This window comes from Malaclemys terrapin, chromosome 16 (genome assembly GCF_027887155.1).
Source record: "Malaclemys terrapin pileata isolate rMalTer1 chromosome 16, rMalTer1.hap1, whole genome shotgun sequence".
NCBI classification, from domain to species: Eukaryota; Metazoa; Chordata; order Testudines; family Emydidae; genus Malaclemys; species Malaclemys terrapin.
In genome coordinates this window covers 15,257,193-15,284,030 of record NC_071520.1, presented here as the reverse complement: position 1 = coordinate 15,284,030, position 26,838 = coordinate 15,257,193, and the positions used below count along the sequence as shown (strand labels likewise).

Sequence of the window (26,838 nt, the reverse complement as noted above, 5' to 3'; positions counted from 1 at the left end):
GTGAGGCCGGGGATTGCAGGAAGAGAAGGGACAGTGTCACAGTTAAGACAGCTGACTGCTGGAGAATGTGACTATTGCTGCCTCTGCCAGAGTTACTGTGTGATGCTAGTTAAGTCACTTAAACCAAACGTTGCCCAGTTGCTCACTAATTGTCTGTTCCTCATTTTCTGGGTGCCCAGCTTGAGACCCCGGGTCTGATTTGCAGAAGTGCTGAGCACCCACAGCTGCAACTGAAGCAGCTGAGCTCTGCTTTGAACAAATGAAGTGCAATACGATAAGTGCTCCGAGGGCCTAGACCTCTCAAACGGTACACCCAAACTCAGTGTTAATTTTGACCTTAATCTGACTCAGTTTCCCAGCTGCAAAATGGGGATAGTATTCCCTCAGCTCACGGGGTGTTGTGGAAATAAATTCATGAATGTTTCTGAAGTACTGAGCCTACAGTGATGAGCACCATAGAAAAACCACTGTGGAAATTGATAACGGTGCCTCGGAGCAGGGTTTGGATAGAATACAGTGACTAAGGCACAGGGCCACACATTGTGCAATGAGAAAACACAATTGTGAATAGCTGCTCATTAAGTGAGCGCCATCCATCCCGAGCACTGAATGAGGCAGGGGGCCTGTGGAAAAAAAACGTGCTCATGCATATGTGTAAAGGGACCAAATTAAGGCTGCACAGGCAACTTTAATTCTGGCCTTTCCTAAGTAAGGATGCCTTAGTAAACTGCTAAGTAAAACTTCAGTAAAACTGCTGGTAGTTCCTAGCTTCTGAGTGCTTGACTTTACGACATTAATGTCCTTTTAACATGGTTGTGTGTATTTTTAATGGCCTACTTTAAATAAATAAGAATTAAAAAAAAGCAAACTGAAAAAGCTGATTCCATCATATTGGCATCTAAGTAGGTCATCGGCAGGGTTGGAACCTTTAGGTGCACCACACAGACCTCTGCCACTTCAGCAAACAGAGTAGCTGATAACTGTAGTAGGCTGTTATCCTGTGTGGACCAGCACTAGAGGAGGATGGGACACTTTGCCAGTGAGTTTCACAGATAGTTGACAGTCTGAGGGTTTGTCTATACTTGACAATTTACCAAAATAGCCATTCTGGAAAAGGTATTTAGAATGATACACCTCTACCCCGATATAACGCTGTCCTCGGGAGCCAAAAAATCTTACTGCTTTATAGGTGACACCGCGTTATATCGAACTCGCTTTGATCCGCCGGAGTGCGCAGCCCCGCCCCCCCGGAGCATGACTTTACCGCGTTTTATCTGAATTCGTGTTCTATCTGGTCGCGTTATATCGGGGTAGAGGTGTAGTAGTAATTAAGCTGCTAAAAACCTGAAGTCTGAGCATGAGAACTCTTTCCCCCCCCACCCCACCCCAAAAAAAGTCTCCATAACTTGCCCAGATTTGGTCAGATTTTCACCAGGGCCACCCCCATGCTAAAAGTCAAGTTCTACCTTCAACACATTAGGGAGACTAGAGCTTTTCAAAAGAGAAGTTTGCCAGAATTTAATATGGGCCAAACAATATATTTTCCCCCATATCCTCCCTTGGAAATGGCTGAACTATCTTCCTTGAAATTTTCTTAATAATAATAATTAATAATAAATCAGTCTGAGGCAGACACAGCATGGAAAACTTCAGCCCAATCAGTTAAAACCTGGTAAAATTATGAGCAACTGAAAACACAATCTTATGATGAAACGTATCAAGCAACCTTAATAGGCAATGCGGTCAGCCCCACTTGTAAGATTACATTATATAAAGCAAAATGGTGGTTTGTTAAGATATTTAGGTGTATCTGTATTCTAGGTTTTCCTAAATTCTTGTGCTGCAGGACTCTTGGCATGTCAATAAATATTACTACTCTCTGGTTTTATGATAAAATCCTTAGATAATCCAAGTTTGGGGAGGTTCCCCCCCCCTCTCTTTTTTTGAATCTGAGTTCCACAAAGGAATTTAGTTTGGGCTGCTGTAATTCAAACTGCATAGGTTGGAGGATTCCAAACTTGGCCTGACTTGTACTTTCCTTAAAAGCATGCAGAGCCCATGTAAAAACTTCTTTATGAATGTGTTAATGCAATTGCGCGTGACAAGCCTTCGCATAGCAGTGGACATAGGTTGTGCACACTGTAGTGAAGGCTGAATTTCAGTGTCTTTTTTTTTTTTTTCCCTCCCCCCCCCCCCCCCCCATTTCCCCTTTCAGTTGCACATAATACATGAAGTTTTCTATCTTGACTCCCTTAAATTAAAGGGATTTTTTTTATTTACACCTGCATCTGTTTAGTGGAGGGAGGGGAGAGAATTTGTCATTTATTTAATTTAGTCAATAATGCCTAGCATCCCTAATGTGCTAGGCATTTTGCCACCCTTTTTGGATCAGAAATCTTTTACCCTAATAACTTAATAATGGAGGAACATAGAAAGCTCAAACATCCCTTTGACTTGTGACCTCTCTTAGGTCTGAGGAATAAGCCAAATTGGAAGAAAATCGGTCCAAAGGTTTTAAAGTGGGGAAAAATGTCACATATGTATAAGGCCGTCTATGCTACAAGTACAACCGTGGCTTTTTAACTAGTTCTTGTCTCAACTGTGTGTGTTGTAACAGGCATAAGTTAATTTTATGTCCACATAGCAGCTCTCTTCACAGCACAACTGTATGTTCATTTCCTTGGTGTAGACACATCTATCACACTGGCTAACTCGATATAATTGCATTCTGGAACAATCCCATACTGTCTCGGCGGTATTCTTGGAAGACTTACAGATAGAGCAGCATTAGCAGTGATTGGAGCATTACACACTGATACCCTATTACTATTAGTTGAGAGGGAGCAGAAATAGCAAAATTGCACATGCACAATAGGGTGTGTAGGGGGAGCTGTTCTATCCACGGTGCAAAAAACTGCATTGAACTGGTTCTAGGAAGACAGTCGTGTCTTCTGGCAGGGGTGGAATACTGTAAGTTGCCAAACAAGGATTAACCTTGTGATGTATGAACACAAAGTATGTTTGGAGCTGTTTATGCAGGTAACTGAGGTCTGGTCTATACTACCCACCTGAATCGGCGGGTAGAAATCGACCTCTCGGGGATCGATTTATCGCGTCCCGTCAGGACGCGACAATCGATCCCCGAATTGGCGCTCTTACTCCACCAGCGGAGGTGGTAGTAAGCGCCGCCAACAAAAAGCCGCAGAAGTCTATTTTGCCGCCGTCCTCACAACGGGGTAAGTCGGCTGCAATACGTCGAATTCAGCTACGCTATTCACGTAGCTGAATTTGCGTATCTTAAATCGACTCCCTGCTGTAGTGTAAGTGTACCCTGAGAAACTTGGTTTAAAAGTTGTGGACAGGACCTGTGTATTTAAATACCATTAATTTGTTTACGTGCAATACCTCTAACATACGAACAATCCCTACAATTACAAAAAATCTGTGTATGCTGTGTCAGGACAGGCCTGTCTAAGACTGACTATAAAAACCAACAGGCTTAACTTTATTTTGGCCTGGAATTTGATATGAGCTTCTAAGACTGGAAGTGAAGGTGTGTGGTTTTTTTTTTTGGGGGGGGGGGGGAGAGAAGAGGTGCTCTTGTAGAATTTATTTTGTGTGAGAGAGCCCACGATAGTGCTTTTGGTATCCTACTCCTGACATTGGCATTGTTAATTCATAGTTTTCCCATTGACTTGTGGACTCTTCTCCCCCCACCCTTTTTTTGGGGTGGAGGGGTGGGGGAGAGAGTGGAAGAGAATGGCATGGAGAAGCTCTAACTACAGCACTTAAGTTAGTCCAGGTGGCTACCTCCAGTCTCAAACCTAACTCATTCTTTCAATGAATCACCACCATGATTATCTTCCACGTGTAGGATTCTCTGGAACACACAGATTGTAAGCAGCTCAGGGCAGGGAGCTTTTGTCTGGTCTCTCTAAAGTGTTATGATATTTGCATTTAGATACTACAGTGATAGGCACCTTAACTGTTACATTTTGCATGGCCCACCATATAGATCTGTGTGTAATGTACTGTCTATAATATTATTTTCTAGTGGCTGGCCCTCAGAAGAAGGGCCTTATTATTATAAGCTATGGGGGAGCAGCTTTAGCCCAAGTGGTAGAGGTCATTGTATTTTTTGTTTTGGGGGAGCTGGAAGATCAGTGCTCTAGTCCCAGCTATGCAGATACATAATTTACTTAACTGCCTGTCTACTATGTTGGATTTGTTACAAAAGGACAGCGAGTTGGGTGATGTGGGTTCTAGATAATGCTCTTCTTTGGGACCTCGGCCAAATTACTTAACCGCTCCTCCGCCATTTCTCTGTTCAGTATACTACTTTAATTTGTCCTTTTAATAAGGGGGGTTGGGGGGAGGAAAGTTGGTGCAGCAAGGAAAATATTAACTTGCTGGAAAATCCTAAGAATAATGGTTTTTAGAAGGTATGCCCAAACACAGCAAAACCGCTTTAACGTATCCTCAGGGTTTCCACTATAATCTTGTTCAACCTTTTAGTTAAAGATCCCCCTTTAGGAGGCAACAAACTCTCTCCAGTCCCTTGGATGGTTTCAGAAATATTCATATAAATGGAAAAATAATATTTCAGGTCACTTCATACTTGTCAGTCTTTATAATTCATTTCTATAAAGGACGAATTTGAGTCCTAGTATTTATTCTACACCAGTTTGTTGGTGATTGCTTTAGTTTCTGTTCAAAATATTCATCCCAAATTGCAAAGTTCTCTCCCCCCCCCCCCCCCCTGTCCATGTGACTTATGGGTAAAATTTTCAGAAGTGCCTGTGTCTTAGCAGCAATAACTTCTCTTCACCAAGTATCATGCTGCGCAGGGGCAAAGATTATGAAGATGTGGAGGATCTTCTGGAGTGGTATTTTCTGTTGTCTTGTGGTTAACAGTGTTATTGGCTACACTTTTTAGGCTCTTGTCTTCATTGGGGATAGAACACTAGCAGAACTAGGGCCCGATCTACACTGCAAAGTTAGCAGGGTTGCCAACCCTCCAGAATTGGCCTGGAGTCTCCCGGAATTGGCGTTCCTCTCCCAGTGACTATTGAAAGCAATCTGGGAGATTTTAATAGGATATTTTCAGAAAATGACATTGTCATGTTTGGGGGGGGGGGGGGGGAAAGGAAGGTGGAATCTCCCGGAATAGCTTCAGTCAGAGTTGGCAACCCTAAAAGTTAGGTTGACATAAGTCGCCTTGCCATAGAAACTTATGAAAAGATTGCACAGGGGATGCAGCAAAAGGGCATAATAGGGACCAGCAGCAGCACCATATGAAAGCGAAGGAACTTGGCCAGGCATATCACAAGGCCAGGGAGGCCAACAATCGATCTGGCGCTGAGCCACACACCTGCTGCTTTTACAACGAGCTGCATGCCATAGTTGGCGGAGACCCTACAGACCACCATGGATACCTCCTGAGGAGCCAGAGCCACAGATCCCTACTGTGAAGAGGAAGAGCAGGGAGACGAGACTCCAACAATGCCACAAGCCAGGACCTGTTTGAGACTTCACCCCCATCTAGCGAGTCCCAGCAGGCGAGCATGGACGAGCCCGTGGAGGGGAAGGGACCTCCGGTAAGCAGGCATTTTTCTTTAAATTGTTGAAATTTCAAGATGGCACCTGGCCCATCCCCTGGTTAACAAGACAAATGTATCTGCTTTTCATTGTTCTGCTCCTACCAGACGAGTTAGAGCTGGCACCTGCTCTTCATTTCCCCTGTTGGGTTAGATGTGGGGGCTGGCGTGGGGAGCCACATGGAGCTGGTTTATGTACATAGGGAAGTCCCTTGTATCCAAGAGATACTCTGCAGTAAACAGGTTAGAGGCATATGGACCTAGGCGGCCTTGGGCAGCCAATGGCAGCTGAGTGTTCTATGCCTTTGTTACCCTCCTGGGCAAGACATCAGCTAAAACCGCCGCTGCCTTAGAAAATAGTGCCACTATCCAGTGCTGTTGCCCTGCACATGTAGCCATGGAACAGGGACCAGAATTTTGTTTCATGCAACTGAAATTCCTTCCTTGCCCCTGGTGGGCTGCTCTCCTTGTGGCTGAGCTCCAAAGCTGAAGTATCAATAAGCATTTCATAGTAAGTGTTTATGGGAACAAGGTTAAGGGAGTTTTGAAACTCTTTTTCCCTTTCCATTGGGACTGTAAATACTATGACACATCTGTCTGTTTTTATCAGCAGCTGCTGCTGTTGCAGCCTTGAGAGGCGCCCCTCCCTTGCTCACAGAACTCCTGGCCCTGACTAGGAGGAGAACAATGAATAGGGAGGACATATTCAGGGAGATCCTGCAAGCTAATGCTGCACTGGACTGCAAACAAATGGCCTGGAGATCAACACAGCAGATGGCATGGAGAAGGAAAGAACAGACAGGAGACAGGCCCAGGAATCCCATCAGGAAAAAGAGAGGGAGATGAACCAGCACATAATGGGTTTTCTCAGGCAGCAAACCCAACTGCTGTAGACCCTGGTTGACCTACAGATCCAAAGATTCTAGACTCTTGCCCTTTGCCATCCTTGGAGAACTCCATGGTAGCAGCTCCCTACATGCCCCCCCTGTGGCATCACAGGCTGCATCCTTAGTCTTCCTACTCCACATTGGGTGACAGCAAGGAAAACCACAGCTGCACGTACACCAACCTTGGTTCTTACAGGTCAGTGTATGTGTAGCCACAACAGACTACATTTGTGCCCTGAAATGGGCAGAAATGTTTGCTGCCTTTCCAATGTCAAAGTCCCATTCTGTTAAGTTTAAAGTTTGTATTTTATTGCCTGCTGTTTTTTGCACATTGTTTTTCTGCACTGGTTTTGCAAGTCAATAAATGTCTATTTTTGAAGAATACCATTATCTGAGTTGACAAGAAATATTGCAGAAGGCACAGCAGTACTCAACGCACACAGCACTTGTAAGTGTACAGCAAGCACCGCATAACTCCTAGCTTGAGGGAAATACACATTTATAAATGTACAGCAAGTACTACATAGTTCCTAGCAGCACCAATTCTCCAAGCACAGAGAACAGTCCAGCACCGAACATTACTGTGGCTGATCATTGAAGGGCTTTTTCAGAACCTCCCTCAACTGCATAACTCCATGCTGAGCTCTTGTAATGGCCCTTGTGTCTAGCTGTTCAAAGTAAGAGCCGCTCCACCTTGACCCTCCACCCTGGTGGCAGCTTTTCCTCTCAAATAGTGTCCACCACACTAGGCAGCTCTAACCATTGGTATTTTTCCTCACTGCCAGCATCCCATCAATCTGCCAACAGTGCATTCAGCAGTTATTTGGCACCTGCTGAGCCAGTAACTGAATCTCTCCTTGGTGCTGTCAAGGTGGCTGGTATACGACTTCGTGAGCAAGAGGGAGTCTGGGTCCCCCAGAGTAACTATGGGCATTTCAGTTGGGAAAGAATGCCCTTGTCTGCAGCTTTATGAACAGTCCTGTGTTCTTACAGATGCAAGTGTCATTCGCCTTCCCAGACCAGCCACGTTGGATATTGGTGAAGTGTGATCCACCAACACTTGCATACTCGTAGAAAGTAAGCCGTTTATGTATTCTGTAGCAAGGCGGGCTAGTGCCAAAAGTGCTGCACGGGTTTGTGGGATTTAAAAAAAAAAAAAGCCAAAAAGATAATGGGATATGAATGACGTTCTGGGATGGCGAAAGTTGCATGCTGGGAACTTGACCCCCTAGCTCCCAGAGATTCCTGGGAGAGTGATTTCTACCCCAGAACACATTGAGAAAAGGCTTCATGCTAGATAGCAGCACGTGGCACATTGGGATACCTATCTATGGTGCACTGCACTTTACATTGAGAAAAGCACTCCTGGTGAGTACTCATGGTGTCAATGCAAACAGCCAAGTATGCCAATGCACAAGTGATATATAAACTTTAGCAGCTGTTTGCCCATGTAACTTGCATCAATTAAAGTCTGTATTGTAGACCCGGCCTGAGTTTAAATGCATTTTTCGCGAACAGTTTGTCTGTCAAATATTCCAAACCTAGGTCCAGTCAGTACTGGGCTTCTGACAGAGTAAAACCTGGCCTGGAAGGTGTTCAGAACATGTCACTTTCTATGGCATCCTCAGTATCCAGCCAAACCATTATTGGAAACCTGTTTAGCTGGAACTGTGTGTTTAGACTGAGATTAAAAGTATTTCCTTGGCTTATGCTGAAGCTAGCTAACATGGCATACACACCACCTCCCCGGGGGTACCTATCGGACGTAGGGGGTGGAACGTGTTGATGCTCAGTTCTTGGCCTAGAGCATTCCCAGCAGCCAAGCATAAGGCAGCCAATGCTAGCTGCTTTTTGATGCACATGCATGCTTTCTCTCCCTGTGATCAGCATCCATGAGCAGATGGTCACATTTTTATTTGGCAGCTGTTTTGTGAGTTATTTTACTCTACGAATTGCTCCTGTTCATTGTGTGACTGTTCAGTCACTGCTAGTTATGATTGGTCACATAGACTACCTGGTACTGTTTCTATTCCCTGATTGGAAGAAGGTACTTTATCATCAGGAGGCAACCTTGGAGAAGGCATCTCTCAGGGATTTAGCAGTTTTGGGAAAGGTTGAAGATAAGCAGGATCACGGAATCTTAAAAAATTGGAAATGGTTTTCCCCTTTCTGGGCTATACACAGTCCTTGCCTGAGGTATTATTCAGAGAGAGAAGTTAAGCTATGGTAATACTTATGGGCTGGGTACAAAGTTTAAATGTAATGTTCCATTCACACAAAGTTGTTGTGATGGGTGTGGTCAGGTCTTTGCCGGGCTCTAGCAAGGGTCTTGGGAGAGCTCCTGTTGTGCCAAGATGGAATTAGTCTCTGCTTGATTTATATAACAAAAAACTGGGAGTGTAGAAGATTTGTGTGTGTGCAAACCCTTGTCTGAGTAAAACCCAATTGCTCAACCATTCTGTCGGCAAATGAGCATTGTACCTGCCCACTGTGCCTGATTTGGTGCCCCTCTGGTTAACGCTAGGCAGACACTAATGTCTTCTAAAACCTCCACGGAATGAGGTTCTTGGGAGTCTACAGTCTTGGACTGCCCTCCCTATCTGACAGGATTGAACAAGCGTGAAAGTAACTACTCCTTTTTAAGCAGTTTTTAATTCCAAAGGCCTCAAGCACACAATATTGGTCTTATTCCAGTTTTAATTGATGGATATTTAGTCACTTACTCATGGGTTTTCTCCCTATCCCACCCTCCGACAGTCTTGTCTATTTAGATTGTAAGCTGTTCAGGACAGTGGGGCACTTACCTCAGGCCTGGTCTACATTACGAGTTTAGGTCAACTTTAGCAGCGTTAAATCGAATTAAGCCTGGACACGTTCACACGACGAAGCCCTTTCTGTCGACTTAAGAAACCGGTTTAAAGGGCCCTTTTACTCCACCTCCGACGAGGGGATTAGTGATAAAATCGGCCTTAGCGGGTCGGAATTGGGGTAGTGTGGACGGAATTCGATATTTATTGGCCTCCGGGAGCTATCCCACAGTGCTTCATTGTGACCGCTCTGGACAGCACTCTCAACTCAGATGCACTAACCAGGTAGACAGGAAAAGCCCTGCGAACGTTTGAATTTCATTTCCTGTTTGCCCAGCGTGGAGAGCACAGGTGACCACACAGAGCTCATCAGCGCAGGCAACCGTGATAGAGGCCCAGGATCGCAAAAGAGCTCCAGCATGGACCGAACGGGAGGTACGGGATCTGCTCACCATATGGGGAGATGAATCAGTGCTAGCTGAACTCCGTAGCAGTAAAAGAAATGGCAAAATATTAGAAAAGGTCTCCAAGGCCATGAAGGACAGAGGCCATAACAGGGACGCACAGCAGTGCCGCGTGAAAATTAAGGAGCTACGGCAAGCCTACCACAAAGCCAGAGAAGCAAACGGAAGGTCCGGTGCAGAGCCGCAAACTTGCCGCTTCTACGCGGAGCTGCGTGCCATTCTAGGGGGTGTAGCCACCACTACCCCAACAGTGTGCTATGACTCAGTCACTGGAGAAACACACAGGGAAGAGGGTTCGGGGTATGAGGAAGAAGAGGATGGAGGTAATGTAGATAGCTCACAGCAGCAAGGAAGCGGAGAAACCGGTTTCCCCAACAGCCAGGATATGTTTGTCACCCTGGACCTGGAACCAATAACCCCCGAACTCACCCAAGACCCTGAGGGCACACGGGGACCTCTGGTGAGTGTACCTTTTGTAAATATTACACGTGGTTTAAAAGCAAGCGTGTTTAATGATTAATGATTAATTTGCCCTGGCAATCGCGGCCAGTACAGCTACTGGAAAAGTCTGTTAACGTGTATGGGGATGGAGCGAAATCCTCCAGGGACATCTCCAGAAAGCTCTCCTTCATGTACTCCCAAAGCCTTTGCAAAAGGTTTCTGGGGAGGGCCGCCTTATCCCAGCCGCCATGGCAGGACACTTTACCACGCCAGGCCAGTAGCACGTAGTCTGGAATCATTGCATAACAAAGCATTGTAGCGTATGGTCCCAGTGTTTGCTGGCATGCAGACAACATCCATTGCTCTTTGTTATCCTCAGGAGAGTGATATAATTCACGGTCACCTGGTTGAAATGGGGCGATTTTATTAAGGGGACATTCTGAGGTGCCCGTTCCTGCTCTGCTGAACAGAAATGTTCCCCGCTGTTAGCCACGCGGTGGGGGGAGGGGTGAAGTGATCATCCCAGAGAATTGGGTGTGGGGAGGGAGGGGGGTTAGTTGGGTTTGTGCTGCATGTTAACCCGGAAACCACAGCCCCTCCTTTTACATTGCAAACCCATTTTAAATGGCCAACCCAATTCATGCTTGATATGGGAAATGAGGGCGCTGCTGTTTGAAACCATTCCCACATGTTAAGAAGGTTAAAAAAGCCAAAAGACTGTGGCTTACCATGGCTGCCTGCAAGCCAAAATCTGTTGCCTGGCACTGCGTGAGTGATCTCTCACACGAAACCGGCAGGCCCTCACTATAAGAGGAAAAATGCGACCTTGTAACAAAAGCACATGTGCTGTGTAATGTGAACAGCAAAATTTAACGTGAAAGAGTGTACCTATTGTTCTCTAAAATGTCTTTTTTAACCACCTCTCCCTTCTCCTCCACCAGCTGTAAATGTTTCTCCTTCACAGAGGCTAGTGAAGATTATAAAGAGAAAACGGAGGACGCGGGACGATATGTTCACGGAGCTCCAGATGTCCTCCCACGCTGAAAGAGCACAGCAGAATGTGTGGAGGCAGTCAACGTCCGACTTCAGAAAAGCACAATATGAACGAGAGGAGAGGTGGCGGGCTGAATTGCAGGATGAACAGAGCAAGTTGCGGGCTGAAGATGATAGTGGTGTCAGCTTGCAGACAGAAGGCAAGAGTCGTCGATGCTCCGGCTGCTGGAGCATCAAACTGATATGCTCCAGTGTATGGTTGAGCTGCAGGAAAGGCAGCAGGAGCAGAGACCGCTGCTACAGCCCCTGTGTAACCAACAGCCCTCCTCCCCAAGTTCCATAGCGTCCTCACACAGACGCCCAAGAACACGGTGGGGGGGGCCTCCGGCCACCCAGTCACTCCACCCCAGATGATTGCCCGAGCTTCAGAAGGCTGGCCTTCAGTAAGAGTTAAAGTTTTAAACTGCAGTGTGTCCTTTTCCTTCCCTCCTCCCCCACCCATCCTGGGCTACCTTGGCAATTATCCCCATAGTTATGTGATGAATTAATAAAGAATGCATGAATGTGAAGTAACAATGACTTTACTGCCTCTGCAAGCGGTGCTCAAAGGGGGAGGGGAGGAGAAGGGGGAATGATGGTTTATAGGGAAGTAGAGTGAACCGGGTGGGTGGGGCGGAGGGTTCATCAAGGAGAAACTAACAGAAGTTTCACACCGTAGCCTGCTCAGTCACAAAACTCGTTTTCAAAGCTTCTCTGATGCGCACTGCGCCCTGCTGTGCTCCTCTAACCACCTTAGTGTCTGGCTGCGCGTAATCAGTGGCCAGGCGATTTGCCTTAACCTCCCACCCCGCCATAAATGTCTCCCCATTACTCTCACAGATATTGTGGAGCGCACAGCAAGCAGCAATAACAATGGGGATATTCTTTTCGCTGAGGTCTGAGCGAGTCAGTAAGCTGCGCCAGCGCGCTTTTAAACGTCCAAATGCACATTCCACCACCATTCGGCATTTGCTCAGCCTGTAGTTGAACAGGTTCTGACTCCTGTCCAGGCTGCCTGTGTACGGCTTCATGAGCCATGGCATTAAGGGGTAGGCTGGGTCCCCAAGGATCACGATAGGCATTTCAACATCCTCAATGGTTACTTTCTGGTCCGGGAAGAAAGTCCCTTCCTCCAGCTTTCGAAACAGAGCAGAGTGCCTGAAGACGCGAGCATCATGTACCTTTCCCGGCCATTCCACGTTGATGTTGGTGAAACGTCCCTTGTGATCCACCAGGGCTTGCAGCAGCACTGAAAAGTACCCCTTGCGGTTTATGTAGTCGGTGGCTTGGTGCTCCGGTGCCAAGATAGGGATATGGGTTCCGTCTATGGCCCCACCACAGTTTGGGAATCCCATTGCAGCAAAGCCATCCACTATGGCCTGCACGTTTCCCAGAGTCACTACCCTTGATATCACCAGGTCTTTCATTGCCCTGGCAACTTGGATCACAGCAGCCCCCACAGTAATTTGCCCACTCCACATTGATTCCCGACTGACCGGTAGCTGTCTGGCGTTGCAAGCTTCCACAGGGCTATCGCAATTCGCTTCTCAACTGTGAGGGCTGCTCTCAACCTGGTATTCTGGCGCTTCAGGGCAGGGGAAAGTAAGTCACAAAGTTCCATGAAAGTGCCCTTACGCATGCGAAAGTTTCACAGCCACTGGGAATCATCCCACACCTTCAGCACGATGCGGTCCCACCAGTCTGTGCTTGTTTCCCGTGCCCAGAATCGGCGTTCCACGGCATGAACCTGCCCCAGTAACACCATGATTTCCACATTGCTGGGGCCTGTGCCTTGTGAGAGGTCTATGTCCATGTCAATTTCCTCATCATTCTCGTCGCCGCGCTGCAATCGCCTCCTCGGCTGGTCCGGGTTTCACTTTGGCATGTCCTGGCTCTGCATATACTCCAGGACAATGTGCGTGGTGTTCATAGTGCTCATAATTGCCGCGGTGATCTGAGCAGGCTCCATGATCCCAGTGCTAGCTATGGCGCCTGGTCTGAAAAAAGGCGCAACCCCCCTTCCCCCCCCCCCCCCCCCCCCCCCCAAGATTGAACTCAAAACCCTGGGTTTAGCAGGCCGTTGATTTCACGGAGGGAGGGGAAGCAAATGAATACAGAACAAATCTATATTTTACATCTTAAGCTGGCAGCCGACGGTGCAGCATGACTGATAGCCACTGCAGTACGACGACGACAGATACCAGTCGTAATATACCATCTTCTGCCAAAAGGCAAGGGGCTGCTGCTGTGTAGCAATGCAGCACCACGTCTGCCAGCCCCACGTCTGCCAGCACCCAGATCGTCCTCGGCCTCTTCTGGGTGCTTAGCAGAAAATACTGGGCGATTGGCAGAAAATAGCTTACTACGACTGATAGCCATCATCATCGAGACAGTTGCATGTCTGCCCAGGTGCCCATGATTGACAGCCACTGCAGTACGATGATGACAGATACCAATCTTAATATACCATCTTCTACCAAAAGGCAAGGGGCTGGTGCAATGCAGCCCTACGGCTGCCAGTCATACTGCACTGTCTACCGCCAAAAGGAATTTAGCAGCTGCTGCTGTGTAGCAATGCAGTACCACGTCTGCCGGCACCCAGATGACACATGGTGACGCTGAGCTGATCTGAGCGGGCTCCATGCTTGCCGTGGTATGTTGTCTGCACAGGTAACCCGGGTAAAAAGGCGTGAATCTATTGTCTGCCAGTGCTCTGACTGAGGGGGAGGGGCCTGACTACATGTACCCAGAACCCCCCGCGACACTGTTTTGCATCGTTCAGGCATTGGGATCTCAACCCAGAATTCCAATGGGCAGCGGAGACTACGGGAACTGTGGGATAGCTACCCATAGTGCAATGCTCCGGAAGTCGACGCTAGCCTCGGTACTGTGGACGCGGTCCGCCGACTAGAGCACTTAGAACATTTTATGTGGGGACACACACAATCAGCTGTATACAACCGATTTCTATTAAACCGGCTTCTATAAATTCGACCTAATTTCGTAGTGTAGACATACCCATTGGCCTCAATTGAGGGTATTACTACTGTAATTCAGATTAATTCCAGAAAAGACTTCTCCCCTTTTTAAAGAACAGCCCCTTCCCCCCCCCCCCCTTAAGGGAATTGACATCGACACTGGTAAAGTATTGAGGGGAAAAGTCATTTTATTCTAACACTGAACAAAGAACTTTGTTAGATAAGGAAAGCAGTATTATCCTAAAACTATTCATTCTTTCTGAAGTTTCTGCCCAGAACGTCCTCCAGTCCTTTTAAAGGAACAGTACACGAGTCTTTGAACCATCCACCTGTCTGCCCCCCACTCGCATGCAAACAAGAATTAATATAGATAGCAACAAATGTGTAGCTCCAAAGGAGTCACCAGATTCACTATTTGGCCAAATCTGGTGTTGAATTTTAATTTTCAGGACTTTCTGTTCCAAGTGTGCGCCGTCAATCTCCCCTCCCTCATTAGTCAATTAAAAAAAGTTGTTGTTGATGTTTGTGTGTTAAGAGTTTTGAGATCCCCATATGGAAGGCCCTAGGAAAGCACCAACTCTTACACCACCTGGGGCATATGCTCTGGTGATTCACACCAGGCCTGCCCATCACAAGAAGCAAAAATACATGACAAATAAGCCACATGCCCCCTCTTTCTCCTGCTTATTCAGTCCATAATACTAAAGTTCAGGATTTGATTGCCCTGCCCCACCCCATTTGAAAACCAACAATATTGTTAAACTTCACAGAAAGTGTGAGTGACCAAGTGGCATTTGCCACGCTTGGCCTGACACATGCTTGAATTAGGAAACCGTAGCTCAGTCTAATGTAGGATTTCTTTTATTGCTATAATTACACCAAACAGGTTACTGCATGGCTGATCTTTAGGCATGGGTATGTGTTGGATGGGTGGGTGGTTGGGTGGGTTTTTTTAAATTTTAAGCCAGTCAGGGACCAGACTAGTAATTATGTACTTTTGTGGTTAACTCTGCCTCTTGATTGGCTGAAGTGTACAAGAGGTCTGTTCCTAAAACCAATCTGAGTGTACTACATTAATGACAGGATACAGTGAAGAACTATCATTCTACCAGTAGCCATCAGATTAAATAATCACTCATTTGATGTATGAGAAACAACATTGCTGGGCAAGAAACCTCATCACACTCTTGATGTAAAAACCAAACAGGTTCGCTTTGCATTGATTTAGCTGCAGGAAATAGTTAGCATGTCCTCTTGCTATGAAAGTAAAAGTAATAAGTGTATCTATAGTCTTTAAACTAGACAATGTGAGCTTTTTACTATTCTACACTAGGCATAATGGTGTGGGTTCTTTACAATGAGAAAGCTATCTTGTAAAAAACACCTATTTACTAGTATAGACAAGGCTCAGGTGGGGATAAATCTCATTACTCTCTTCCTCATGACAGCTTCTTACTCTCCTGTTTGTTCTCTTCAACAAGCTGCAGGACTCATTAATTTTCACTCCTAGTTTTGTCCCAGTCCCTGACTCTTACATGGCTGTCCTGCACGGTTTCACTCTCTCCTGATGAGAAAACATTTTTGGGATGGATGCTCCAGCCAGTACTGTGGGCACACATGCAGACAGCCAAAAGGTAGAACAGGGAAGTTGCTTAGTGTTAGTTTCCATAGGAACCGTGTGATGAATACTTGTCTCCTGCTTTTTCATGTAAAGTGGGCTCTGCTTGGGAAAAAGGCTGTGTTTTTGTTTGTTTGTTTTTTAAATATACTTTCCCTGATGGCAATATATGCTTCATCTTTTTATACTCAGGATATGTTTTATATTTTTCCGTAACCTCCTCTCCCTAATCCAAGCAGCTAAAGGAAATGTAGATGGATAACAGGATTAAATGGTAACTATTAATTGGAAATTTGTATGATTTTTTTTTTAAACTGACACAATGCCCATTTTCTAATAAGGGATATTATGAAAGTGTGGTAGAGTTCCAGCTTCACCAGTATCCAGCACATCAGCCTCTCCATCATTACACCATGGAAAGCAAAGCAGAATGGAAACTGACCTCTGTTTTCTGGGGGGTTTGGGTGTGGTTTTATTATTACTTAGGCTTTCAGAATTGAACATTAGTAGAGGCTTGGAGGATGTTGTGGGAAGTGTACAGTAGGTGCCATTAAGAAATGGTTGCTAACCACCCATGGTACTTAAGAATAGGAAACATCATAGCAAGTTTATTACAGGAAATATCGCAAATACTGCAATGTGACAAATGTCAAAAAAATTTAATGGCACCCACTCTGCATGTGAGTGTTTATAATACACACACAACATAGTCTTAGACCTTCCTTTCTCCCCTCTTTTTTTTTTTTTTTAAAGGGAGGGGGGAACAGCAGGCATTTAACACCAATATTCCATACGTCTCAGAGAGCAAATCAACTATAGGAATCCATGAGAGCAAAATTTAAGTGATATGGTGTTGTCAGCATGTTGGCATTCATGTACAGCTGTTCTATCTTCCTGTGCTCTATGTATTGAAAGAGAAAACCTAAGGGGTTGTTTTTATTTAACCCTTTAACCGTATTTGGTCTTGTAATTTAGGAGTGGGGAAAAAGTGATCTAAAAGGCAGTCCATCCAATGGTAAAATTAGTTTGGATGCTGAGCTGCTGGCTAAAATTATTTTAAAATTTGGGTTGTTTATACATTACATTTAAAAAAAAACATAATTTATGGCTATGGTTTCACAGTTATCATTACAGCTGTTCAGTAGCTCATTAACTTTTATTCTTAATGTCAGTAGGATTTTTGCAGTTTCACTAATAAAAACTCCTTTCAATTATATAATGCATTCAGTCAAGTTTAAAGGGAACGTTGCTAGGAGTTTATACCCCCAAGGCTGACATTTCTCGAAATAGCCATAGTTTGCTGCAGAACATCGAGTGGATTAGGTGCTTAGCTATGCTGACAGCAGTGAGAGTTCAACACTTGGACTGAGTCCTGGATATAAGCTATTGTACAGCTCAATTCCCACATAACTAGTAACTGGCAGCTAAATCCTTGTGCGTCAAGCTGAAATTAGCTAATTTTCCCCATAGAACCTGAACCCTTTTCCTCATTTACTTCGAAATGAAGACCCAGTGGTTCTGTGTGGAAACAGAAAGGTGTATGTACTATCCCAGTCCAGAGCTGGGCCCGTTCGGTCAGAGTAATAAGTTGACCTTGTCCACGGAGGCAGGAGTTCCTCCAGGCCTGATACTTGTATTTGGCAAAGGAAGCGAGTGATAGTACTACAGAGCTGAAGACAATATATTTTATTGCTCTCTTAAATAAGTCTATATCTAACCAAGTAGCAATTCAGTATGAAAGATTCCCTAGGTTTGCATACTGTTTGTTGCGAGGAACAGAAAAGTAGTTGGGTTGAAACTTCTTTCCAGGTGAGGCAGATGTGATCTTGTGGTTGGTTTTCAGTAGCAGAAATGTCCTGCGTTTGGCTTTATGGAAGTAAAACAGCAGAAGAGCTGGGTTGTGTGTTCATTTTCTTGTGGAGTGACTTGTGGAGTTGAAGGGTCCTTAACCCAGCTGGCCACCTAGGGTAGGTCTATAGCGCATCTGGGAGCGAGCTTCCAAGCCCAGGTAGACAGAGTCCTGTTAGCTAGCATGCTAAAAATAGTACTGTGTATGCAGCAACTCAGACTCTCAAGCCCACCTGACCCCTGGGTTTGAGCTCAGGTGGCTAAACCAAGTCTCCGCCAGAGTTGTGACGTCCACACTGATATTTTTAGCATGCTAGCTTGTGTAGGACTAGCTCAAGGCTGGCTTCCAGCTACAGTGTAGGCATACTCTGCCAAGAAATCCCTGATATAGCAGTCACTATAATAGCAGTGAAAAGTGGAAACTGTTTAAAATCTTTGGGATAGGAAAAGCTTAACTGTTGAACTTTGGTTGTCACAGAACATCGGTTGGTGGTTATGCCACAGATCTTTTCCTGGTCAAAGACCAAGTTGAATAAAGAATAAGGATACAGCTGACAGCTGTTTGTGTAGATGTGAATTGGGATCTCTTGAAAAGAGGGAAAATAGCAGTGATTAGAGCTATATGTGTGTTTTGCCTACACAAACCTCGAACCAGAACTGCCAGAGGATGCCCCAGCTCTAGGCTTCACCTGTGCAGACAGAGCCAGTTTGAGATTCTGTGGGATAAATGGATGCAGGTTTACTAAGGCCTAGACTGAAACCAAGGACTCCTCTCTTCACTGGTGACCTAAACTGGATTCATCTAACCTGCTCTCACCCAGCCCTAAAAAAGCTGGGTATCAGAAGATGATTGAACTCTGGATTCTGCCCAGCCCTACTAAAGGCATTCAAGCATCCATTTGCTTCACGCCTGCAGGCTACTCATGATTTCTGAAGCTGTCTCTACTTTCACAACAGTACAGATGGACAAATATGCTCATCTGTAGGGCCCTGCCAAATTCACGGCCATGAAAAACACGTTACGGACTGAAATCTGGTCTCCTTCTGTGAAATCTGGTCTTGTGTGCTTTTACCTTTATACTATACAGATTTCATGGGGGAGACCAGTGTTTGTCAAATCGGTGGTCCTGACCCAAAAAGGGGTTGCAAGATTATTTTGCAGGGGGGAGCAGGGTCACAGTATTGCCACCCTTACTTCTGCACTTCCTTCCGAGCTGGGCAGCGGCTGTTGGCTGGGCGCCCAGCTCTGAAGGCAGCGCCCCGCCAGTAGTGGTGCAGAAGAAAGGGGGGCAATACCATACCATGCCACTCTTACTTCTGCGCTGCTGCTGGCAGTGGCTCTGCCTTCAGAGCTGGGCTCCCCGCTAGCAGCCACTGCTCTCCAGCTCTGAAGGCAACATTACCGCCAGCAGTACCGCAGCCCCCTCTACAATAACCTTCTGACCCCCCCCCCACACACACACAGCTCCTTTTTGGGTCAGGACCCCTACAATTACAACACTGTGAAATTTCAGAGTTAAATAGCTGAAATCAGGAAATTTATTATTTTAAAAATCCTATGACCGTGAAATTGACCAAAATGGACCATGAATTTGGTAGGGCCCTACTCATGTGAGTTCAGACCGTTCAATCTGAATTAACCATTGGAACAGTTTACCTAAGGATATGGCAGATTCTCCATCACTTGGAGTAGTTTTTTTAATTTGAGGTTGGATGCCTTTCTAAACTCTACTCTAACTCCACCAGAAATTATGGGCCTGATGCAGGAATCACTTGGTGGAATTCTCTGGCTTGTGTTACGCAGGAGGTCAGACTGGATGGTCACAATGCTCCCTTCCGTCCTTGCTCTATAACCCAGTGGTCCCCAACCTTTTTCAGTTGTTTCTCACCTCACCCAGTCCACACCCCCTGGGTACTGGGATTCGGGCTGGAGCAGAGCAGGGGGCAAAGTGGGGCTGGGGGGTGCTCCTTCCCTACCTCCTGTGAGGGTTGACCCATTCCCTGCCGTGCCTCCCCAAACTTCCCTCTGCACCCTCCTTAGGAGGGTGCGCCCCACAGTTTGGGAACCAGTGCTATATCCTATGAATATCATCCTGGGACAGCTTGCCACCAATGGTTCCCAGGCTCTCCACCACATACTTTGAGCTGTCTTTTGTGGGATAGGAGGTGATGCAGTGACAGTACATGTGTGTAGGGATGTCCAGCTAGCCCCTTTGTGGTGGAGGAGGATAGAGAAGTAATGACTGGCCACCAAACTAGCATTGCTCTTTGTGTTACCAAGAAGCTTTTACTATTCAATTTGCCCTTCTTTGGTATCTGCTGTAGGCGATGGCACTTACTGACCTGCTGCCTCAAGTCTCCTCTTCGTAACCTGCAGCCCCTTTGGCAAATGCTGGGTCTTGGGCCAACAGTTTCTTAAGAATTTAAATCGGAACTTCACTATCACATCAAACATAAACTGCTTCTATTCACTTGCAAGGCCCTTCAGTCAATCCCCACCCTACCTGCCATCTCTGATTCACCGTCACACTGCTGGTGCTTGCCTCTGATCGACCCACGATGCCAGTCTCCACTGCCCACGTGAATTTTCAAACACCCACCTTAGTGCTTTCTCCCACGCTGTCCCCGGCGCTTGGTGGCATCCTCGCCAACATCCATAAGGCCAACTCATTAGTCACCTTCAAATCCCTCCTTTACCACAGTGGCTACAGAAAACTTGACAACAGGCTGCTGGTGTGCAGAGACCACACCCTATCCTGCTGACCAGTATTGTCTCCTGGATTACTTGTACTCCCCCATCTGTTGTCTCTTGTCTTACACTTCAGTTGTGCCCCCCATATGGCAAGGACCATCTTTTCGTTCTGTGTTTATACAGCATCTAGCACAATGGGGTCCTGGTCTAGGACTGAGGCCCTTAGGTGCAACAGTAAAACAAATAACCAATAATAATACCACCACCATGACGGCGGCGGCTTTTCACTTACTTTTAGATGTCTCTGTTGCTCACTTTCCTTTGTTGCAGATTCTTGTCACAGTTTAACCTTCTCCGAGGCCCTGTGGCTTCCCTGCCTCAGTTTCCACTCATCTGACTTTTCAGTCACTCCTGCGGATGCACATGGCTCAGCCTTTTGGCCTTTTTGGGCTGAGACTCTGTCCTCTTCCAGTCTTTGACCACAGCACTGACTCTCACGCTTCTTCCCTCAGAGTCCTAACATAACAGAAAACTGATGGTTGGTCACCTGCTCCTCCAGGGCTCAACTCTCCCTCCCACAGTAATCAAAGTCCCAAATGTAACACCTGAATCTTCCACTCTAAGGGTCTGCCCTGACTTTGCTCCCAGTCTTTCTGGGGTCCCAGGGAACCCAACCATCCTTCTGGCTTCCCTCTGGCTGAGCTTGCCCAGCTGTGTTATTAAAAACCCTCTGACCTCTCCCCAGCTGGACCCAATAATTGACTAGGGCCCTCTGATCCCTAGTTAGTTAGGACCAGCTGGGAGGATGGCTGGCCTGCTGCAGGGAAGGCTGAGCCCTACTCCTCTTAAAGGGCCAGTCAGCCTGTGATAATCCTGTATATGCAATATTTGAATAGCAATTCCTGCTTGTGAAGAGAGTCCGAGCAGGTGTTCCCTAGTTATGTAGTTCTGTATCCTCCTTCAAGGTGATCTTCCATGTTTTCATTTGGCATAAAATGAGCCAAGGATTTGCAAGTAATAAATGAAAAATAACCAGCATAATTATTTGAAATGCTTTGTACATTTAACTTGAAAATACACTCGTCGTTATATTAGTCTAGGGGAGTGGGGCATGGCATTTGCTTCCGTATTTGTGCATGCACCGAGAGCACAAGTGTTTGTAAGATGCCACTGCAAATCTGTAGAATGTCTTTAGAAGGTCATATGGTGAGGGGCTCTGTACGCAATTGAGAGTAGTGCCCCCCCCCCTTTGCAGGGTGTTACAGGATACCTCTGTGGGGTCAACTACAGCTGGTGTGCAGTGGTACTAAATAATCCCTAGAACAGTGTCCAAGGGACACAAGTGTGACATGGGATGTATTTAATGGGACACACCTGTTCTAGAAATGGTCATGGCTGTTGCATGCCTTAGGAATGGAAGGTTTTAGGGAGGTAAAGGAAAGGTTTGCTCATCTATCCACACTGTTTTCCCTCTTCTCTCCCCTCCTTCCTATTGAATTCGAAAAATTGATCTAATTTGTTTAGAATCCTAATGTTCAGGTTGTGATGGGCTGTTTTGAGGCTGAGAGTTGCATTTGAACTTACCTTACTATGTGTTTCCAGAGGGGTTAGCACAACAGAACAGCTACTGGACTGAGGCCTGGTCTACACTTAAAATGTAGGTGTGCTTTGAGAGACATAGTTAAGCTTACCTAACCCCCCAGTGTAAACACCACTAGGTTGACAAAAGAATTCTTCCATCGATCTAGATACTGCCTCTCAAAGGGATGGATTTACTACAGCGATGGAAAAACCCTTTGTCACTATAGCAAGAGTCTACACTACAGTGCTACAGCGGTATAACTGCTGTAGTGTAGACATACCCTGACTGATGGTTTGGGTGTAACCACTTCCAAGAAAAGGCAGGGGAATTCAGAGAATGTTTTATTATTATTCTTTGATAATTTAAGCATTCCTCTGTTTACGTATGGTTTTTATTAGAAGACCTCAAGCTTTGCACTTTGCAGCAGTAAATTGTGCAAAAGTGATTATATTTTCACAGAACTTTGTTTGAAACCGTTTCATCCTATTGTTCCAGACCATTTTTTGACCCAAAAACTTCGGGGGTATTATGCCAAATCCTCATGAAATGGCCGCTTTCACATCAAAAACCTGTGAAATGAAAAGTTTCAAAGTTTTCTAACTTGAATTGATATTGGGTTTGCTTGAAAATGAGATTTCTTTTCCATGGAAAGGGGACCATTTTGGGAGTAGAAAAAACACTACATTTTGTGGGGCTTTTCCACACAATTGGACCACTTTTCTTCTATTTTGAATGGAAACACTCTCTTTGACTTTTTCACACACCTAAAACAGAATGGGTCACCTTTTGAAAGCCCTAATCTGCAAGCTGGCCTGTGTGACTGGATCGCTGCAGATGAGCACAGGGACTGGTCTGCATAAAGCAGTTTGCAGGATTGGCACCAAAGTTACTTCCTAACTGTATGTATGTATGTATGTTTGAATTTAGCAGTGGCTTTAAGTCACCACTTTAATTGGTCAGTAAAACTCGGCATACTGGTCCAATAGGTCAGTTGCCTCTAGCCCGCAATAGCTGATAGGGACGGGGAAGAGAAATTAATGTGTCCTTTTTGCTGTTCTTGTGGGGCTTGACTAGCTTTTTGTGGCTATGGGCCTAAGGTCACCATTCACTTACCTGTGAAAACCCTGAATGGGCTGGAAGGACTGACGGAAATAACCCGAGCCGACAGGAACAAAAATATTCTTTAAAAAGGAAGTGTCCTTATAACAAGGTCCTAGGAGTCGCGACTCCCGGGGTCTAGACTTTGCTCTGCCACTGACCCATGCTGCGGCTTCTCCTTGGCCGAGCTGATGAACTTAGGTATAAAATGGGCATAGCACATTTCAGAGAGGGATAAGGCCAGAGGCGCGGGAACAGTTTGTATTGTGGGGGTGCTGAGAGCCATTGAACCAAACTGTAAACCCTGTTTGTGATGGAACACACTTCAAGCCGGCGAGGGGGGTGGGTGGGGAGTGGACAGCATTGCAAATGCCCCCCCCCCCCCTTCCAGCACCTACGTATGAGGCTTAATGGAAAGATGTCTCTAGCGCTTTTTGAGTTTGGCGTAAAGGCGCTAGAGAGCAAACTGAAAACGAGGTGGTTGGCAGAACACGACAAAATAAACCCTAGTGGGGGCAGGTTACCGAGTTCCCTTTCTAGCCATTATGTGCTGGGCTTTCAGAAGAAGCTGAGGCACCAAAATAAGTGGTCAGATCCTCCAAGCGCTCAACCTGCTGGGTGATGGCCACTTCTGGGAATTTAGCCCTCGGCTTTATGCCTTAAAGGATGAAATAGAATAAAGACAAATGCAAAGTGCTCCACTTAGGAAGGAACAATCAGTTTCACACATACAGAATGGGAAGGGACTGTCTAGGAAGGAGTACGGCAGAAAGGGATCTAGGGGTTATAGTGGACCACAAGCTAAATATGAGTCAATAGTGTGACGCTGTTGCAAAAAAAGCAAACATGATTCTGGGATGTATTAACAGATGTGTTGTGAGCAAGACACAAGAAGTCATTCTTCCGCTCTACTCTGCGCTGGTTAGGCCTCAACTGGAGTATTGTGTCCAGTTCTGGGCACTGCATTTCAAGAAAGATGTGGACAAACTGGAGAGGGTACAAAGAAGAGCAACAAGAATGATTAAAGGTCTAGAGAACATGACCTATGAAGGAAGGCTGAAAGAACTGGGTTTGTTTAATTTGGAAAAGAGAAGACTGAGAGGGGACATGATAGCAGTTTTTAGGTAACTAAAAGAGTGTCATAAGGAGGAGGGAGAAAACTTGTTCATCTTAGCCTCTAAGGATAGAACAAGAAGCAATGGGCTTAAACTGCAGCAAGGGAGGTTTAGGTTGGACATTAGGAAGAAGTTCCTAACTGTCAGGGTGGTTAAACACTGGAATAAATTGCCTAGGGAGGTTGTGGAATCTCCATCTCTGGAGATATTTAAGAGTAGGTTAGATAAATGTCTATCAGGGATGGTCTAGACAGTATTTGGTCCTGCCATGAAGGCAGGAGACTGGACTCGATGACCACTCGAGGTCCCTTCCAGTCCTAGAATCTATGAATCTTAACTGGCACATGGGGATTTTGGTCCAACTTAGATATGTTCCAACACATTGTGTAAAAACAAATGAGGAAGTATTGAAGTGACAAAGCCTTATAATAGAGGGAAGAGCTCATGCTATATAGTCTCCTGAACCCTGCCACCTTTTAAACAGTGGGGTGTCTTCCCCTGCTGTCCCCCCAAAAGTTAATTGAGTGCAACACAAGTGTGTTTTTTCCCTCGGTCACCCCACCCCACAAAATGCCCTGCCCTGCTGAATTGCTTCCAAATACTGGCATCTCTGGGAAGGGGTTATAAATCACCAATTTAAAGTCTACAACAGGATAATTAACTAACCAGTTTGATGTAAATGGCTTAATGGGGCTTTACTAGACTCTTTGAACTTAAAGTAGCACTAAAAAGTAAACTGCAAATACCCTCAAGGAAAGTAATGCCATGCCTGAATGTGTCACTCCTGGGAGAGAGCGAGCCTGTTTTACTTGCTTGGAATCCAGTGTCTCATGTGACAGCAAACATGTCAATGGACAAAACACCCCTTTGAGAAGACTGCAAATCCTCTGGAACACCAGAGCTTGTGCCTTTTGTGGGTTACTAACCCCCTTTCCCTGCTTCAGAAAATAAATTGAAATCTCAGTTGAAGTGCAACTGTAATGAAGTGCATCTGGATTGAAGAAAAAGCCCTGAGGGGGGAGGGAACTATAGAGCCCACCCTTATTTTCCTGGGGCTGTATTTGCATTAAGGTCTTTTGGCAAGTCCAGGCAGGAACACTAAATCACTTGAGCTGTTCGACTTGGTTTCAGAAGACTTGTTACCTACTGAATCGGCTGATACAATGCATGGCAGCCTTGCAGCAGATTCCAGCTGTAGCTTCAGGGCCATTTGGGAGAACCTCTGAATTCTCCATCTCACTGGGCTGTTGCATCATTTCAAGGAAGAGGCTAGACAAGCCAATAAATATCCTCACTGAGCTCCTGAAAGCGAAGAGAATTGTTTTTAAAAGTAAAGTGCATCCTGCATGGCTTGATCTTCATATCGCTTTAGCCTAAAACAAAATGGGGTGCTGGGGAGGAGACTTCCAGACCAAAGTGAGGTAGGGCTGCTGCCCCTCAGGAAAATCCCATGTTGCCCTTGGGGTGGAGATGCAGCTCATCCCTGCACAAGGAACCACATGCCTTTATTTAAATACCCATTTTTTCCCCCTCCTTCTGGCTCTCCATCTCCACTATCGCCTTCTTCCTCCTATTGACAGGAATTCTCCATAGCTACTCTAAAAAAAGAGAATCGCAAACTTCATGGAAAGGAGCCTTTCCCTTCCACAAGATGAAGAATGATCTAGTGATTAAAGATCTAGTGATTAAAGCATCAGACTGGGGCTTGGGAAACCTGGGTTCTGTTCTAGTCTCTGTCACTGACTTGGAAGTATGACCTGGGGGGAAGTCACTGATTTCTCTGTGCCCTGTTTTGCTCAGCTATAAAATGGGAGTAATACGCTCTCCCTCACAACCGTGTCCAGGAAGGTTTGTGAAAAGCTTTGAGATCTGGTATGGAAGGTGATGACAAAATTCAGTACTGTACTCTCATTGCTCAGGTAGCTGCCTGCTTTATTGTAATCAAAGAGTAACTCAGTTTACTGTGTCATGTAGGAGAAGAGACAATAAAATGGCCCCAATTTGTTGACAGAAGAAGTTGACACAGTTGGCATTCCCGGCTTGCTGTGTGTGTAAGGGTGGGCATACCAGTAAGTCCTGGTTTAATTCAGGGTTGGCATATGTTGGCAGAGTAATTTGGGAAAAGCTTGCCCAGAGCCTGCCTGCACTAGGCCAGAGCTGTTACTCTTTCTCAAATATCAAACTTAAAAAAACAAACTCCTCTCTCTTTCTTATGCTGCTTGCAGTGTCTCTATTAGGTAGCCACCCCCGCCCCAAGAAACACCAGTGCACCTTAGTATGCAGGCTTTGATATCTCAGCATCTGACTGGGAAATGCTGTGAATACTTGATCTTAATCCTTCACTCCCACATGCTGACTTGAATCCAAGGGGAACTTTTGTGAATATTCTAATTATTTCAGTGTCGTTATAACCATCTTTTTTTTTTTTTTTTACATTTCTTATCGGGCACAGTGTTCACCAGGTCTTTTATGCTGGAGCTTTCAGATTCAGTGTCTCAGACGGGGAGGCAGAAAGGCATGTAATGGTTGTGCGCAGCAGGGGAAAGGAACCCTGCGGTGGTAAAGTGCTTTTTGTTTTGTGGAGTTTTTTTCCTTCTAATTTATTTTTTTCCTTCAAACTATTTTTAAGATAATCTGTCACTGAGTTCTCCTATAATTTGACTCATTAAAAGAAAAATA

General features: G+C 45.7%; 2 protein-coding genes across 3 annotated transcripts in view; both read left to right on the top strand.

Annotated features, from left to right (window-relative positions):
* Positions 1–26,838, top strand: part of HIC2 (HIC ZBTB transcriptional repressor 2) — a 104,434-nt gene that overhangs the window by 55,937 nt on the left and 21,659 nt on the right. The gene's annotated exons all lie outside the window — the stretch shown is intronic.
* LOC128824872 (uncharacterized) lies at positions 5,217–11,711 on the top strand. Of its 2 annotated transcripts, none has more exons than XM_054006749.1 (4): positions 5,217–5,597; positions 7,478–7,561; positions 9,629–10,215; positions 11,161–11,711. In XM_054006749.1, the coding sequence occupies exons 3-4, from the start codon at positions 9,826–9,828 to the stop codon at positions 11,530–11,532; spliced, it is 762 nt and encodes a 253-aa protein (XP_053862724.1). In that variant the 5' UTR covers positions 5,217–5,597; positions 7,478–7,561; positions 9,629–9,825; the 3' UTR covers positions 11,533–11,711. The 2 variants fall into 2 exon arrangements, with proteins under 2 accessions (XP_053862724.1, XP_053862723.1); XM_054006748.1 differs by lacking the exon at positions 5,217–5,597 and adding an exon at positions 6,631–6,680.

Coding starts and splice junctions, on each gene's coding strand:
- LOC128824872 (XM_054006749.1), top strand. CDS start 9,826: ATGAAGGACAGAGGCCATAACAGGGACGCACAGCAGTGCCGCGTGAAA. Junction 10,216..11,160: donor AGGGCACACGGGGACCTCTG/GTGAGTGTACCT, acceptor TCTCCTTCACAG/AGGCTAGTGAAGATTATAAA.